The sequence below is a fragment of the Athalia rosae genome, chromosome 1 (assembly GCF_917208135.1).
Source record: "Athalia rosae chromosome 1, iyAthRosa1.1, whole genome shotgun sequence".
In the NCBI taxonomy this organism is placed as follows: domain Eukaryota; kingdom Metazoa; phylum Arthropoda; class Insecta; order Hymenoptera; family Athaliidae; genus Athalia; species Athalia rosae.
In genome coordinates, this window is record NC_064026.1 from 23635188 (window position 1) to 23653506 (window position 18319).

The 18319-nt window shown below is 35.8% G+C and overlaps 1 protein-coding gene and 1 long non-coding RNA gene across 14 annotated transcripts; one reads left to right on the top strand and one right to left on the bottom strand.

Moving 5' to 3' along the window:
* Positions 1-77: 77 nt before the first annotated feature.
* On the bottom strand, positions 78-18241 carry LOC105692819 (protein unc-79 homolog). Of its 13 annotated transcripts, XM_048656612.1 has the most exons (48): positions 17811-18237; positions 17511-17630; positions 17257-17418; positions 17001-17171; positions 16817-16906; positions 16555-16740; positions 16192-16424; positions 15849-16063; positions 14014-14039; positions 13729-13959; positions 13054-13207; positions 12782-12958; positions 12411-12688; positions 12179-12321; positions 11847-12068; positions 11532-11687; positions 10944-11073; positions 10663-10835; positions 10435-10583; positions 10163-10320; positions 9887-10068; positions 9606-9807; positions 9322-9516; positions 8431-8544; positions 7238-7386; positions 7007-7128; positions 6711-6942; positions 6460-6601; positions 6179-6386; positions 5679-5982; positions 5109-5374; positions 4688-5019; positions 4521-4610; positions 4248-4427; positions 4082-4179; positions 3705-3958; positions 3504-3617; positions 3280-3420; positions 3003-3157; positions 2835-2929; positions 2490-2741; positions 2175-2402; positions 1921-2076; positions 1680-1855; positions 1314-1590; positions 1025-1165; positions 782-904; positions 78-588 (listed from the first exon to the last, which is right to left on the bottom strand). In XM_048656612.1, exons 1-48 carry the CDS (start codon positions 17830-17832, stop codon positions 382-384), a joined length of 8331 nt encoding a protein of 2776 aa, XP_048512569.1. In that variant the 5' UTR covers positions 17833-18237; the 3' UTR covers positions 78-381. The 13 variants fall into 13 exon arrangements, with proteins under 13 accessions (XP_048512569.1, XP_048512563.1, XP_048512560.1 ...); XM_048656606.1 differs by having other exon boundaries at positions 13054-13195; positions 13768-14039; XM_048656603.1 differs by having other exon boundaries at positions 13768-14039.
* On the top strand, positions 112-7205 carry LOC110117419. The gene is made up of 5 exons (XR_002306039.2): positions 112-250; positions 777-882; positions 957-1716; positions 6309-6522; positions 6660-7205. It is a non-coding gene; the product is annotated as an uncharacterized LOC110117419 (long non-coding RNA).
* Positions 18242-18319: the final 78 nt, after the last annotated feature.

Sequence of the window (18319 nt, forward strand, 5' to 3'; positions counted from 1 at the left end):
GAAAGAATATAGTCTGAGTAGAATTGATACGATTTAAAACATAACTTAGAATTTCGTACAAACAGAAAATGACGCTATATTTTCAAGTAATTTTTTATTCCGAATTTTTCATTGATCTGAATTATCCACCAAAGTGATAAAACAGAAGCTGATGAACAATTTATTTGTCTACACTACTTGGAACATGTTTTTTATCATGATGCCGAGGTCCTGAAGGAGGGTCAGATTGATAATAGTCATCAATTACTTGGTGAGTTGTAAAACCTGTACTTCGATGTAATTTCTTTCCTAGGAAGAACTATATTTCAAACTTGTTGGAGCTCATGAAATAACATGACTATGATGCGATACAAAGATTATTATATTTCTACAACAACTCAATCAAATGGAGTAAAATTGGGTTGCAGTAGAGGATTGTAGCTCAATTTGGCCCATTTTGAATTGCAAACGGTTGAGCCATCGTAATAAAACCATATTGGAATCACGTTGCTCCATTGCAGTACCACCCAGTTTACCTACATTCTCAGGTGTATTAAATGGTGGAAAATTGCGACAGTTCTGTAGACGCATTTGTAGTTGACCTGGTAACTGTAAAGTAATAGATACTTATTACCATGAACAAAGGCAATGAATAGAAGCAAGGCTGAATTTAAGCTAAACAGAAATAGGAGTACTTTGATACTGATTTAATAATTTGATGAATTTAATACACGCTATATTCCAATAGACTTCTATTAACAGAATCTATTGACCAATTTTTTGCCAAACTGTTATAGTATACCTGAATATGGTGAGCAAATAAAATAGGACTCCAGAGAGGCAACAGTTTGCTCAATAGGGTAGATTGACATTCCAACAGTGCCTCTAGTAGACTTAAAAAGTGTAAGTTCACCATTTCAGCAAGCTGCAAAAAATTGCGATTATGTCTTAGGCATAAAAATACTCATTCATTTCAGCACCACAGTTTTTACAGAACACTAGTGGGAATATCAATAGATACGAGGAGAAAACGGTTGGCACTTACCACTTTAGAGTGTGCCACAAGCTGGAGAACACAGGGTGTCACCTTGCCCCAAAAGTCTAATAAAATACTCATTGTCACATTGTGGGTTTCACTACTGGTCGAATTGTGTTTAGATACTTCCTCCAGGTAAACAGTCCAAAGCTGGAAGCGACATCTTTCATTTTTACATCATACAGTTTGCCAATATGTGAGGATATGTAATTAATGCGAATATCATAACTACAATTGAGAATTATCATCTTGGTTGAAGAGTTGACTCAAATAATTACAGTAAATCAAAGTATCTTACCTGACAGAGAATGAAAGTATGAAAAAGAGATGACATGTGTAACACTGAAGTCTTTGATTGTTCTGGAAAGCCAGATAATATAACTTGGACATGATCTGCAATGTGACATGAAACCTCCTGGGGTATAGGTTGTGCTAACGGAGTTGGTGGTCCATGTATATGGGGATTTCCAGACCATGTATTACTGTTACCATGAAGTGCAACGTGTGTCAGTGATCCCAATAAAAGCCAGGATAAAAGCCGTATGTGGCCAATACAGTCGACAAATTCACGAGACCTAGGGTGAAAAATATCGACTAATATTAGAATATGCCATTAAAAATTTTAATTAATAAACGTCTCAAAAGGTACATTGAGAATGATCACCCTTGTTGGAGAGTTGATGGCGCACTGTAAAGCCAAGGTAAATATCTTGCTACCGCTCTGTTGTCTCGACTATTGCCCCTAGTAATTTCTAAAGCCAAGTACTGTGCTAACCCGCACTTTAGCATACCACCCAAGGTATCTTCATTTAATCCTGCTTGCAGACCTTTACCATAACTCTAAAATTTATTTATAAAAATTATCATCCATGCTTCTGATAACAATCACATATATGCATAAGTACCTTCACTTTACTGAGTGTGTGAAAGTCTGCTAAAAAATCCAAAACATCAGAGAGCTGGCTACGCAAGGATTCTGATGCATTTGTGTTATATATTGGTGATACATCAGTTTGAACATCTTCCACTGCAACATTCATGGGTAGCATACCTCCTACATCCTACAAAACAAAGGGTTATTAATTTTCTAAAGGCTCAATGATTGCCAACTGATGTAAAAAATTAAATTATGGAAAGAAGATAACAAATCATTGCATACCTGGAGTATAAAATGAATCAACAATAAAAAGTTCGAGTCAGGAAGCGTTGTCTTGAATTTGATTGCTTGGACTAACTCAAAAACAATAGTTCTACTCAAAAAATGTTTGTCTCGATCTCGCGTGAATCCACGATGACATAAATAGCAGAGATCTGTCAAATAGTTGTACCTAAGTATTGAATTCTGTATAGCATAACTGAGCACTTTTGAAAACGGGTCCAGCATACTCTGAAAACATTGCATTTTATTTTATTACATCTGAATAAATCAAGCTTAAAGAAGCTATTGATGTTACAATGGTGTACTGGTACATACCTTGAACTGTGGAATTCCGGGAACTTTAAGTACTGAAATCATGATTCTCAACAAGGGAATTATATCCTCAATTGAATTGAGTAGCAACACAAGCCTTCGAAATAGCCCATCAATTTGAGATAAGAGACCACCCCAAGTAGCTGCGCCAGGTCCTAAGCCTGCTTCGAGAGGCAGACAATCAAGATAGCATGCAACGTTTCGCAATATTGTAGGTAGACGTTCTAGTGGCAGTGTTTTCTTTGTGTTCAAAGTCTGAAAACATTAGTCAAATTAAAGTCTCAAGCGCCTTTGGTCATGCAAAAATATGAATTATTTTGTACAGAAGTTTACAATGTTATTACATACCTCTAACAAGAGCTGTAGCGGAGCAATTGGATTTAATTCATTGAAATCTATCAGGGCTTGTGCTACACTTTTGAAAAACTGCATTCTGGTTGCCTCTGAAAGTAGAAAAGTGGTGTGGTAAATCCTTCCTTACAAGATCGGAAGCCCAGAATAAAAATCTGAACTTACCATTAGTATGTGTTTGAAACATTTGTACAAAAACGCCATTTGGAGCTAACTGGTGTAAAACACATCGAAGAAACTGATGAGCTACACTTACTGCTCCCCCAGGTAAATGCATGTTAGTCTCATTTTGCCATGGATACATGGCATTTAAAGCCACTCTAAAAAAGGTGAAATCGTGTCAAAATGAATGAAGTCATAATGGAAAAGAATAAAAAGATATCTACTAAATCTCCATGCTTCCTATATAAATATAGTTATGCAACTGAACGAACGAACTAACTTAGCAACCACACTCAGAATTTCTGGAAGAAGTGGAGCTGCTAACGATGGCTCTCTGTGAATGAAAGTTCCCAAGGTGATAATACAAAGACCCAATTCTTCGTCACTGTATTCTTCTTTTATAGTTCCGCATTCAGAACACCTAAATCACGAGCCGCAATTACTTTTTCATGTTACATTATCATTACTATTTGTAGCAGGAGATTTGAATCTAGTCGGTTTTACCTATCATATACACAATCGTCCCCTATTCGAAATAAACTTTGTTTCAAATTGAAATCAGCATGATATGCTTGCTGGGTCAATGGATCCAGATTAGCTTGTGTCTGAGGTCCAGGCCTACAGGGAATTATACGTTATTTTAATCAGTATCCAAATTGAGTTTTTACCCAGATGCAACATAATTTGCATAAATTGTCATAGTACCAAGATTCTGGTCGACGGATATTTCCAATTGAATGTTGAGTCATGTTGAAAGGTGTTTTGCGCATTTTTTCGCGTTGACTACGTAATAAATCTTCCATTTTTGTTTTGCGGTCATATTCCGAAGAACGAAAGAAAGATTCCTCTATAACAGGTGGTGGTGATTCCAAAGCTACTTGCTTCATTAGTTTTCTTGGACTTGGTGATCTTGAATGAGTATCATTCACGGTTGGAGTCAACACTGAGGCTGATGCTGTCTGTAAATAAAAAGTTGGATTCTAAATTCGAAACGCTGGTTCTGTTCTGTAGCATCTAGCGATCCAGAAAACGAATGAACTAGATTCAAGTAGCTAAATTCGCTTAGCCACAATAAGGAATACCCTATTATCAGATGCGAAGTTTTCTCGTTTAGAATGCTGAGTGAAACAAGGACTCTTCTTCTCAACCAAGTTTCTCTCGCCGTCTTGTTGAAGCGTACCTGAAACATTATTCATTTATGAAATAACATATTTTTTCATTCACTCAATTCATAATTAATAAGTGTACCATCAGCTGCTGGTACACCAAGAGCTTGCCAAACACGTTCTATTAGGCCAGAAATCGAGTCCCGTTGTGGTCCAACAGGTAGTAGGCGCTCTGGCAAAGGGAAGTCCAACTGAGAAATACTGCGTGGTGTTGTCACATCACTTGAAACGCACGTCTCACTATCTTGGTCAATTGAAGATCCTGACAAACGTGCACATATTATTGAACAGTACAAATCAACTTATTATGGAATGTCATGGACTGTAAATAATCAAATGAATTCAATATACTCACCTACTGTTAAGATATCCATTTTGGACAATGGAGACTCTGGTGACCCATAGGTATCTTCGCACATAAGTACTCGGTGGGTTGGACGTTGCCCTGTAATTTAAGAATGATATTTTCAAAACCAAACTAAAAAAATTTTACAATCCCCAGTATCCATATAAATTACGTACGCGCAACAGTTCCAATAGGAAGTAATCTTTCCACAGTAGGCGTTATGATTTGATGTTGCGTCGAGGGTACCTGCCATCGTGGTGTAACAAGATCCCCATTTTCCGTGCTAGTAAGCTGCGATGACATTGAGCTAAATACAGGCGAACTAGAGTGATCACTACTGACTTGTTGACTACCACTAGTGGTTACTTGGCATATCGAAACAGGAGATGTCAAGGGTGTTGATTGTTCAACGTGCTTTTGGCGGCCAAATTGTTTCGGCAAAGGCGAAACAAGTGTTAACTGCTCCTGTGTTGTCACAGAGACTTTTTCTTTCGGCAATTCTTCAGATCTATAATTCCAGTTATAATTTGAATGCCTATCACCACCCGATACGGTTGACTTTTGAACAACAAGATTTTTAAAAAAGCAATAACAGACCTGTGGGAATTCATAGGTATAGTTTTAGCTACACCAATATTAGGTACTCCAGTAGCTACAGCTATGGCACTTGCTAATCCGGATGTGGGTTTGATCACAACACTACCATTTGGACCAGATTGTGTTACAGTTGGTGGCTTAGCTGTGGAAACTGGTGGTATTGCAGATTTCTGGGAATGTTGTTGCCCAGATAGAAACGAAGATGTGACCATCATTTTAACACCTTCATGTACCCCCCATTTTTTGTTCAACAGACTGTTATTCACCTTTATTTGTGCATAAAAGCATATGTTGCGAATCCGTGATGATAGTTGAAATGTAGGATGTTTCCGGAGGAAATAGTGACAGGAAGAGATTATTACAGGTCAAAATATGCCTATGAAAGCTGAGATTTTACGGAAACCCTTTAGTAAAATTTATAGCTTTTCGTAACTCCTTGTCCATGACAAAAATTTTGTCAATATCTCAACTCTAATAAGCAAATTTTTACCATTGGGTGTCTCTCTTCTGGAATTACCTTGTTGCAATTCACTGGTGACTAGCACTCGGTTGAAAGAATAGAGAACATACCTGTAAAGCATCGTCCTCACTGCCTAGGAACCACATTGGCCTGCGAATGGGTCCCTCTTGTTTATTCTGATGCCCACTTTGTGACTCTAGTGATTTGTTTTTCTCTGTAGCATTCAGACTTTTGATATCTGTAGAATGTATAACTGTTTTACTCGTAGTTGCAATATTTCTTCCCATTATACCGGAATTCTCCTCCATCTCTCCAAGAGAGCCACTACTGCTACCATGAAGTGTACAATCTGATTTGGGGCTCTCTGGTATAGCAGCCAACTCTGATTCTGTATCATCAGCATTTATAGAGTAACTGAAAAGAAATCATATTGTAAAATATAGGACCAGAAGTTTACTTCAGAAGCTTTTGGTGATCAAAATATTTATAGGATTAATTGATTCTTCGAATTTGACTAATACAGGTATTGGATATCGAGACTAATTGTTTGAACTATCGTTGCAGAGATTAACTTACTAATTGAGATTCAATTTTAGAAATTTATAAAAACCTGGAGTGTTTATTCTGATACAAACAAGGGGCAGCTTCTTCCCAATGAGTCTCCATAGCATGCGATTGAGCATGATTAGTTCCTGGACTACGTTGGTGCATGGAAATAATAGTGGACGAAACTTTTGCAGGTGGACTTTCGCGGTCAACTTCCCCACTACACCCAATTGCCAATTCATGGTCTGCTCCAAGAGATGGTTGAGAAACATCTAAAAACAATATATACACGAGCATTTAGTGATATCATAAATACTAACATTCCAAATAATCAGCTACAAATACCTCGTGATCTCGATGGAGGTCCACCCATAACAACAGTGGCAGGAATTCTCCTACACTGATGATGTTGAGTATCCAATGTATTGAGAACAATTTTAATCAAAGACTGCAATTGGTTGCACCATGGTTGTTGCCCATATTGATACTGTAAATGAATTTTAGAAAAAACGTTTTCTTATCCGTCATCCAAATCCCTATTTCAGATAGATACAAAAGAAGAGCTTCATGAGTCTTGGTCAAAATAAATCTACGACCTTGTATAAGAGCACCAGAAGAGACATCAGCCAGGTCCTCCTAATATGAGGTTCCAGATACCAAAGGCTATAAGTTGGAGGCTGATGATCAACAACTGGTACACCCTGTGGAGGACAGGGACAATGCTGCAGTATAGCAAGAACAGGGGGAACCATCATCCACCCCATTATATGATTTTGATCCAGAAGTTGCGGTAGATTTGCAATAAAGACATTGAATACAGGAGACACTCTGAAAGTAGTACACAAGTAATTAATATTACACCTAAGTTCGTACTGTTATAGTTAAATAATACCTGAGACGTTGAGGAGATGTATGAAATGTTCTGTCTGTTTGATTGTATCCCAGAAGAAGGTAAAGATGGCGCAAGATAATTCCTTGTGTTTTACATAATGGCTTTTCATCCGTAGGATAAGCCTATTTGAGAATTATCAGTCATTTTATCATTATATTATAATTAATAGTTGACTTAATAAATCAGGCGTTAACAAATTTATGAAACCTGTGAGATATTAAATGTATTCACCTGGTCTGCTCTCGAAAGGAACTGCATGAGGAGAAATACGAGCAAATGCATTGTTTCTTTATCAGATTCTTCAAGGTCAATGACCTTATGAATAAATCCAGGTAAGTTGCTGCCTTCCTCAGCCACGTTCAGAGAATGAATGTGACCGTCTGAAAGTTAAAGTTTTTGAAATGTCGCGGAAACGCATTGTGACAATACTTATCAAAAGACTAAAATAACAATATCCCATTTAAGATCGAGCTATGATAACATTTACAGTATGACAAACGATTATGGATAACTCGTACAGTATTGGTAATATTACTTGTACCTTAACTAACGAGACATGCAATACATGCATTACATCTGTTATTATATACATAATACTAATAATAATGTTGTATTAATGTGTTATAGTTTCAAACTCAAAATTGATACTCAATTTCGAACGATCTCTTTCGTATTTATGCTAGTGCATCAATAAATATAAAGAAACTTTTTCTATCACGACTAAATGCTGCCAGATATGTGACAATCGACGTTCATAGTCAAAATATGGAATTTCTTAGAATTATTGAAACTTTCAGAAACAATTATTCTATTTGCATGCCAGTAGTTCAATATGTGTTAATATTCTGGTCGTTTATTTTAAAAAGGTGGCCCGACAAACATTCAACTGAGTAGATGCATTGATACTCCATGCTGAACAATTTTTTAAATTAAGTGCTCTTGTATGCAGAAAATTCGATCTAATTCACAAGTGCAAATGTATTTACATATACCTATTAAATACTAAACTTTCCACCTGTGCCTTTGTAGAAATTCAAACAATAGTACATCCATTTAATCCATGTACTCATGAATGTGTTATTTGTGACTATATAATCACCACATGTAAATGTCAATTATCATTAGAGACAGAGACATTTTATTGTCCATTTTAGTAATCATTGCTATTCTTCCAATACACACTGAACGCATTTTACCGAATTTAATTTATTAGGATGGAAATAAACATCAAGATTTGTGCACTAAATATAAAAACAACAGAATTGACGACTCAATTGATTAACTATGGATAGAAGCAGTTTTTCATCTACAAATGACTGGAATCTGCAAACCCTTTATTATTTCAATTCAAAAGTCTTGGGGACATTTACATACAACTAACTGTTATAGTGATATCAATAACACCTACGCAGACACTACGCTACCTGGGATACTGTTATTAGTTGGGGTGGACCCCAGCAACTGACCCAATCCAAACCTGGAGCTCTTGCGCTTTAAGATTGGAGCTGAGTACTGCCGGCTGTACACTTTTTCTTTCTCTGGGAAGGTGACACATACACATAGATGGTGAAGTAGGGTGAAGAGTGGTAGGGTGCGAAGAAAAACAAAATTACACTTATTAATATTTTAGTCCATCAACTACTAGCGGGTAGCATTTGCCCCTAAGTTTCCTCCCTCCCTTCAGATACTGTACTGGATTTCCATACATTCGGATAAAAATCCTTCTATGATATACAATAATATTACCTACAATATCAAGTTATGTACAAGATTTGAATTCGCTAATATATCATTTGTAACTTATTTTCTTCAAATGCCTGGACAGCAAGATTTGAGCACTTTGGTATACGACTACGATTATTTTCTCTATGAAAATCTCCAGTATCTAAGCAGCACTACATTAAATTTACACTGCTACACCTCTGAAACTTTGTACTGAAACAATGATTAGATATATGATATGGGAAAAAGATTTTATTTCTTATTTCAGTGGGATATACTTAGCCGACCTAATCAAGCTAAGGCAGTATAATGAAAAAAATGCTGATTCCCCGCTGTTTTGTCGAAAAATTTCATAATTATTTAAAAGGATCACGGATTTTAATCGTTGTACATAAATTAAAACAGTATGATTCTTAGCCGCTCGAACTTCATTGATTTTTCCTTTTATGCTAGTAAGTGTACCAGAAACAGCAAAGTTTTGATGGAAACGAAGTACAAAATTCACAGATTAGGCTTTATGGAAAGGCCATTGAAGAATTTTTATGTGGCATTTACCATGTATATCACGGTTTGATTCAATTATATTAGTTTACCTTGTTTGGTATCCTGACGTGGAATGGTAGAGGCAGGTGCAGACATTGTACGCTTGTATGGCCATTTTGTTCCAAAGCTTGCACTCAAAGTTTTCACCAAACTTGCACTGCTACCATCAGACAGTGAGAGTGCTTCATGAGCTCGATGTAATTTTCGGATAAATATTTCACTATTTAAATCAGTATTCCGAAGATCTGTAGGCAAGCACAACAGACAAAAAACTCACATGCCGTTCAAGTATTGTGATTCATAATTAATTTTGCAACCAAAGATCGATACGAACCACGCAGGTAAGCTATATCTCCAGCCTTCTCCAAATTGATCTGTGCCTCTAAATACAATGAATCAAAGCGATTAAGAAAGAACTCCCATGTGAGAATACGTCTGTCACTGAGGCTGTTATGCAATTGATAAAGAGATTGAAGAACCATGGGACGGTCGACTATAACTGAATCAAATTGTGTCTCGAGACAGAAGATCAGTGACTGTAAGGCATACGACATGGAAAATTAACAAGATTGTCAGACTATTTCATTTATAATTTTACGTATCCAAATGTCTCACCCTTATAGCTGTATCGTGTATTGTACCCAGATATAATGTTGCACGTTGCGCAACGTGTACATTACTGTCATCCATGCTAGTGATTAAATAGCAGAATGCATTTGTTAGGGCTGCCTGCAGCCCTGGGATACTTCGTAACGGAGTTGAATCCATAAATCTGGCTATCAATGTCACACGCTCGACTGAAAATCAATCAGATATAAACAAATATTTATCTCAAGAATGAAAATTCAGTATATCCGTTATGTGTTTACAGAAGTAAAGTGTAACTATTACCGGCAACAAATCTGACACGCCAATCAGAACTATGAAATTCTTCTTGGATAAGGTGCCAAAACGTATCTGCTCCACAAGGTAATGTTATGCAATGCAATAACAGTGGCACTGTCACTTGGGCAATATGAGAATGTTCAGAATTGCATAATTCCCACAAACTGAAATTTTACCAAATAAGTAACCATTACCTTGCTATTGTCTACCAACATCAGAAGCACTTGTGCACAAAAATAATCAAGCTTCTTAGCCAAAGAATATTTTGCTGAACTCACTTTTTAATCAGCAAATTTTCCTGACACCATATGAAAAAGCCTTGATGATCTTTAACAGCAGTATTGAAAGCATCTCCATGAAGACACATAATGTTCAAACATTGTAGCATATAGTATAATATATCAGGCTTGTCAACACCTATGATTTCCTTTGGAAAAAATTGAATATTGAAAATGAAATGTTGAAAGTGTGGCAAATAAAAATCCATTTTACTAATCATCCAATACCTTCAATAGTTTATGAATATACTGAAGTTGTTCTGGCAAATCTTCTATTGTAAATCGAAATTTTCCAACTGATGTGTGCCAAAAATCATCTAATTCATTTTCAGGACTGAGCATTAGTGGTTGGTCATTCTCACCGACAATTTGTGGCTTTGCAATGCTAACTGTTGCAGTAGCTGTACCATAACAGTGAAGTGATAATTTTTAAGTTTAATCCATTACTTGAACTCCAATTCTGATGTATTATTTTGATGATAAATTAAAAATTCAATGTGTCAACTTACCCACATCCGTCTCAGAAAGTGTTACAGCTCTAGCTACTGCTGACATCACTCTTTCAGCTGGAATGATAGCTGTCAAATCAAGTTGCTCCGAGACTGTTTCTACAGTGGCTGTCATAATCTGTTTAAAGAACTGATATAAACAATCAAAATACCCATCCACTTCTCTTAGAATAAGTTCATAGGTGAAGCATTCCAAAATAGGATACACAAACTCTTTTGCTACCTCATCAACTGATGAATATTATATAATATAAAAGACTCGATACAGTCTACATATTCATCATAACTTCGCCTAGTTTAAAAACATACTTATAGAAATACAATCCTGTTCGTTAGCCAATGTTTGAGGGAGTTTGCATATTTCACTATCACATTCTACGTATGATACTAAAAATCATACCATCATAATAAATCCATCTCAGAACCTAGTGAGGACTACGAAAGATAATTAATAGATTGCATAGGTGTTATTTACTGTGTTACTTAAAGATTGAATATATAATTCTCTAAGGAAGTCTACACTGTTTTGCTAATTAATAGGTATGTAAATAATCTCTAAAAAACCATTATAAACACAGATATACATACAGAACATACGTGTGGCATATGCACAAGAACACCTCCAACAGAGTGTAGCTCTGGTACCGGCATGTTGATGACTACATCAGGCTTACTGTCGGACTTTTTGTCTGATTCGGGCGGACTTTTACGCCCATGATCTTCTGCTGTTTCATCAATAATTGCCTATGAAATGGAAAGTGTAATATAAGGGGTTTTTTTGTGTAAAAATGATTGTAGAATGTCGAACATGATTTTTCGAATCGACTTCAAATTTTTTAATACTATAAGAATCAAGGACTGGACTAAAAATGAATCATAACTCTTCAAATACTGAAAACTCACATCGGGTGGATGTGCAGGATTTTCAGGTGCCATGTATGTCACTAATTGCAAACATAGTTGGTGCCAAATGACTCTAGATTCACAGTAAGTACATTCACTGTCTACTGCACAAGAGTGACTTCCACTCCAGGTTGCAGCTACCATAGACTTCATGAGACCACAAGCATCTCGACAGACCCAAGTGTTGATGCCTGTATGTTTGTCAATATCTTGAAGTTCCATCTAAAACAAAAATTTTCAGACACAATTCAATATTTATTACAACCATGGTATATGACCAATAATTACTAAAGTAGAATACATGTGGCAGAAATTAATGCATAATTGCAAACCTGTTTCAGTAGCACATCAAGCATGAGTATACAACACGACAGATTTAATTCAGTATCCGTGGTAAATTCCATATGTCGTGGTGTTGGTATTATATCATCAGAAAGTGGAGTTGTGTTGCCCGAGTCATCTTCAACCACCGGGGCTGTAATTTTAGCATACTTTGCACAAAAACAGCATCAAACAATGGGATGCACCCTGTATTATGAAGTATAGTAGTGCTTGGTCACTTACATATCGCACTTCTGTGTGTAAAGTCTGAACTTTTTGGGGACCTGATACATTTGTCTGAATCACTTTGGATTGTTGCTTTCATTATTTTGACACCGTCCCCAAACATTGAGAATAATTGAGAAAGCGGAATCATTATTTCAAGCATGGTCAAAATTTGCAACCAATTAAGGGCTTGTTCCTGGACTTTAGCTGTTGTGTGGAGGAATCTTTTAGCCACAAAATTATACATCTTCTTAGCATCAAAACCAAGGGGGCTCATATCTGGGTCCAAGATTTTGCTATAGATTAGAAGAATATATTAGATGAGAAGATGATGAAGAAGTGAAATCTGATCAAATGAAAATAATGAATTGAAAATAAAAAAAGTTTACCAAAGAATAATTTTGAGTTCATGAAGTTCTTTTTCTGGTACATCATTCACCATGGCCTCCATCCAATGTGGCATTACATAGTCCCAAATGTCAGGTGTAATTACTTCATAAGGTACAAGACAGAATAGACGATTCAAACCATCTTTCAGATGGGATGTTCGAGATGCTAGCGTCTCCCTGTATATTATATAGTATTTTGTATTGGACAATTTTTATTGAATATCTGAAATAGATGTATAAAAATTCATGTTGTGCACTCAGGCATATCTTACCAATGTCCACCTACTCTTACATAATCTGTAGGATGAGGTAGGAGACAAGAAATAAATACTTCATAATGAGTCTTTGCAATTTCAGACAACCACCCGCAAACATAGTCAGTTTTCAATTTTTCCAAAGTGCTCTCAGCTTGGCCTAAAAATAATTCTGATCTCAATTTTGATGAAATAGTAAATCTCGAATATTTCTGTGTGTATTACTGAAATAAAAGAAAAAAAATACGACTCTGTAGTGTAGATTTAAATTAATGTATACATATGCGTCAACTATAGTTGACCACTACTACACTGATGTGTAGAAAGTTTCAGTAAATTATTTTCTTAATAAACATGGAGCACCACTATAGCTGATACCATCAATTTTCGGATTGACTGTATAATTGATGAGCCTAAATTAGAATTTTGAACCAGGTTCTTATTACCAACCTTCATAATTGCTAACAGCAAAATCTGAACAGTTACATGCAACAATAATTCAATGAAATGAAAATTTGGATGACATTAATAGGCAGCAATGATACACAACGTAGTAGCAAAGCAACTGAAGAGTATTAAGTTATTTTGGAATTCCCTGACCTGAAACTATTCTATACATCAGATGCTAATTTTATATAATTGCATGACTAGCTAGCGTCCTATTTCTACCAATTATGTGAAATGTTAAATTACCAACAGAAAAGATAAGATGCATAAGACTTTTTTTAGTACCATCAAAGGAGTAAGCAGTAACATGAAACCAATGAAATAGCATCGACAATAAACGACCAAGAATTTGGACAGGAGTCTCCTGGTTTGGAGTGCAGAGTCCCACAAGTAGCCATACACCATAGCGACCCAAAAGTTGACGCTCTTCCAAACTCGCAGAATCAGCACCTTGGCCAACTCCAGTTCCTGAGAACCCTGTCCCTCCTTTATTAGTATTAATTTCCAAAGAATCTTTGTTACTATCCATACTTAGCGGTTCAGCCTCCTTAAGCAGGCTGTAAAAAGAGAGAACACTGAAGATGAGGTTGTCTAAATGATATCTGGAGATGATTCTGCTGACATGTATCTGGATATGGTAATGAAGTATATTTGCCAATTAAAACATAATATTTTGTTTATTTGACGCAGTCGATTTTAAAATTATAACTTTCTAGTAAAATGGTCCTATTCAAAATCTTCATCGAGGTATTCAGATCGAATCATGTCAAAATACTTTGAATAGGCAAATCATGTGTTCGCAATGCATCTACAACACATACATATCATAAATTGATTAGTGGCAAAAGTTCTGAGTGTACAATTCATCATACTTGTCAGACTTCACAACTCCAGATGCTAAAAAAGATTATTTAGAACTAACTACAAGGCTGCTAATATCTTTCTACTCAGAATTTGAATGAAACTATAAAAATATCAAGCCCCTAAAATACAACGTTAAATAATTTATAGAGTATATTAGATTTTATTTAGTGATCACACTGATCACTGATAGCGAAAAAAATTTGACCATCGAGGGGAAGTGGTAGTGAGTGCATGCAGGTCGCACGCTGTATCATCAGAAATTTACCAGCATATGATTAAAGTATACTATCAATGTGCCAGGGGAGTCATTGAAATAATATTATAATCACATGACAAATTAAGTAAAATCACCGCAGACTAAATGAAAAAATTAAGGCAGTACACAGTAAGATATTTGGCATTACTATATTTGTAAAGATTGATGTTTATACACGTAAAAAATAAATTAAAGTATAGGAAATAATAAACGTGAAATTTGCCAAGAAAGGTCAGATTTCAAGTGAATCAGCGATGACCTTTGTACTAAGTTTATAAATATAGCAAATAGGTATATCAAGTATCATGCAGTATGAAGTTTATCTAAAGAATTCGTAAGTACAGTAAGCCCTGTATTGTTTGTGTAGACATGCGTGTGCGTGTGCATAGAAATGAACACATATGTGAATATGTGCACGTGTATAAATAAATACATAAATATTGAATGTGATACCTTTCCTGCTGTTTGTGAGAAACAATTAAGGCAACAGATTTCACCAGAGAATTGTCTTTTGTTTCTTTCACCTACCAAAACTCGACACTGAATGTTTTCGCATTAATGACGAAGTGTTGCTGGAGTGTTCTTTATGTGACATAGATGTCTTGTATACGAAGCATGAATTAAAGTATACAATGTCCACATACAATCTTTCACAAAATAATCTTGGATAAGCAATGGTACTCAAATGAATAATTGTGGCATTCGAGAATAGATTATATTTGTTAATAGCAAGCTAGTGGACATCATATGAAAACAGTAGGCAACATCAAACATTTTATCAACAATGCAATCATGCTGTGTATTACGTAATCCTAATGATCTGGTTTCAGAGATGGGTTTTTTGGCAGATTTGACTCAATTCGAAGGAATTGAAAATCAAGAAAGCAATCGTTATTACTTCAAAATTAGGAAGGGCAGCGTTTGTTTAGTATAATAGTATTGTTAGTAGAGTCATAATTTTACCATTCATATAAACGATAAAAAGTATTCAGGAATAACAAATCTCGTAATGCCTCATGGCTGGATTTTTAAGACTGATATACGGTTGTTTTCTCAGAACTGGCAATAATAACGTTCATATCCGATATACATAATAATGTTGTGATAATCACACGATGTATGGAATGATGTTGTGGTGTTTGAACTGATTGCTGTTTGACACAAGAATATGTCATTTCAAATTATACTTCAACAAGCTTTATATTGTTAACAAAAATTTGTGCAAGTTTAGAGAAAGTATTCTGACCTGACTATAGCTTGGACCATGTACGTTTGCATCTGTGAATCCATCTGCGATATATGAGGCAAGGCAGTGTGAAAAACGTGATCACCACCTCGGCGATTGTTATGTCTAATATTGTGACACTGTTGGCAGTATCGTATTGGATGATTCCCATTGTAGCTTGCACATTCGGTGGAGAAGCAAACGCTGATGGCTGCTTTATCGGTTGCACGACAATTCTAAAAATTAGTAAGTTTATTAATATTGCAATAGCAGGGTGCATGTACTGTTTTTTATGTCACATGTTGTGAAACATCAATCAGATTTCACGTTATATATATGCTGCATGAGCAATGTACTTCGTTACCTTATTTTCACAGACCATCGATACTTGTTGCATGGGATGAAGAATATCATAGAACATTTGATTAGGATGTTCACGGTGAATTTCGTTTGCACATTCTATACACAGGTAAAGTGGTGGAGGCGAATCAGTTGCAAATGTTATTGAAATACAATGATCATAACAAACTTTTCCAGCTTCAGCATTACCAGCATTGGGACACATATCCCGTTGGCAAACGAATGGAGTCAAGTCATCTTTGACAAAAATAAAACAGCAAGTTGAAGCATCTGTTAATTCGTTTTTACTACATGTATTTGATATACCTATTATTAGATGACATCATATGAACTAATAACATGCAAATATCAGTTAATAATAACTTACTTGCAAATTTCATCAATACAGTGCGCCGGTCAAACAAATTGGGATTGAATGTTGGCCAATAGTAGAACAACAGTTTTGCAGCAGATGCTCGAGCAGGGGCTGTACCATAGGCAATAACACATAATATATCTTTTACCACCCCAGGTTTCAATGCCATTAAACATTCTAGCAATTGACAATGGTGTGCTGTGGAATATTCGTTATAAGATGTTACTAAATAATTTACATAAATGAGCAAAACTTTGAAAATTCACAAGATCACCTGGATTGTTTGAATACTGAAAAACCATCATAATGACAGCAGAAACCGATTGGCTGGCATAATTCTCTAGTCCCTCTTCAATTTTACGTGCTGAAAGATAATAGTTGTAATCAGGATAGATATGACAAGCAAGGTATTTCCTACAATATCAGGGCTAATCCTAAAATACAAAAAAGAAACTTACTGATTGTAAAAGGTAAAATGTAAAAACACAGGTAGTTTACAATTTCTTGATGTAACTCCACTGGCAGAACTGATATAGCACTAGCAGTGAGATATGGCAAATTGTCTATAAGATCGTGTTCTAGAAAGGGCAACAAGCACCCCAAGCATTGTAATATTGCTTGTCCAAATGCTGTGAAAAAGTCAATTCAAGTCAAACTTATATCAGTATTTCAGAAATATATCCCTCAAGTTAGTCACATTAAAATGGAACAAACCATGGAGACCGATGTGGACTAGAGGCACAACATCCATTAGCTGCATCAACGCATTGTAAAGCTGTTTGTAGTCTAAATTTGGATATAATGCCATTCGTTGTGAATCAAACTCCTGAGATTTTATCATTTCCAAGGGAGATTCAGGGACATCTTTTAGAAGAGCTTTGGATAAGAAAATTGGTACAAATCGATATGCTTATCAAAATGAACAGACAAATATGAGTTTAAAATTGGAGTAATACTAGTATACTTACATAGTAATGTTTGCGAAAAATATTTGATAGTATTGGTCATGTCAAACCCAGACGGAGTTGGCTGAATTGCATGAAGCAGTCTCTGGTGATAGTCATGAAGACTTGAAAGTTTCAACGTATCTGTTACAAAATTCAAACATTTCTAATAAATAATGTAAATTACAAATCAAAGTGTTACAAATTATACATAATGAGATATATGTCATTACAGGTGCAAACAAACCACACCATCTGTCAACTTCTTACTATCAATAAATCAACAGTAAAATCATGATCGGAATTGCAAGTAAACATACTCACAAGCTGCAAATCGAGTCCCCATTCTTTCGATGGAATGAAATTACATTCCTCTTATATTAACGATAGTTATATCACTGCGTCCAAGTCATTAGAAATTGAATGTTGAGTAATAGTCACAGTGTCTACGTATCGATCTTGCAAATTCAGAGATTCCGAATTGAAGTGGTTACTTGGCTCAGATGTCATCTTTGCGTGTTTACTGATTTCGTGGTCCGACATCGTTCACGTATCTGCGGTCATCGCCGTAGCGGGCCAGCATCATTATATTCAGAAATATATTCATCTTAATTTCTGCAACTATTCGCAGTAGTTTCACACACACGGCTAGGTACAGAGCGAAACAGATGCTGTCACATTTCGCGTTGTATATCAAAAATTCTTTATCATTTTTGACAGCGTACAGCAGACGTTACGAAACTTTGAGCGCACGCGCCAAGTTCGGTGGCGCTCATGTGGCCTGAACCAAGAGCAGTACTTATAGTGCCTGGCCTATACGCGCACTTTGAGAT

Excerpts from the sequence above, each read along its gene's own strand:
- LOC105692819 (XM_048656568.1), bottom strand. The coding sequence starts at position 17,832 with ATGGGGACTCGATTTGCAGCTT. Across the intron at positions 16,064-16,191 it reads CGATGGTCTGTGAAAATAAG|AATTGTCGTGCAACCGATAA; the intron begins GTAACGAAGTAC and ends ACTAATTTTTAG. Across the intron at positions 2,077-2,174 it reads TGATTCATTTTATACTCCAG|GATGTAGGAGGTATGCTACC; the intron begins GTATGCAATGAT and ends TTTGTTTTGTAG.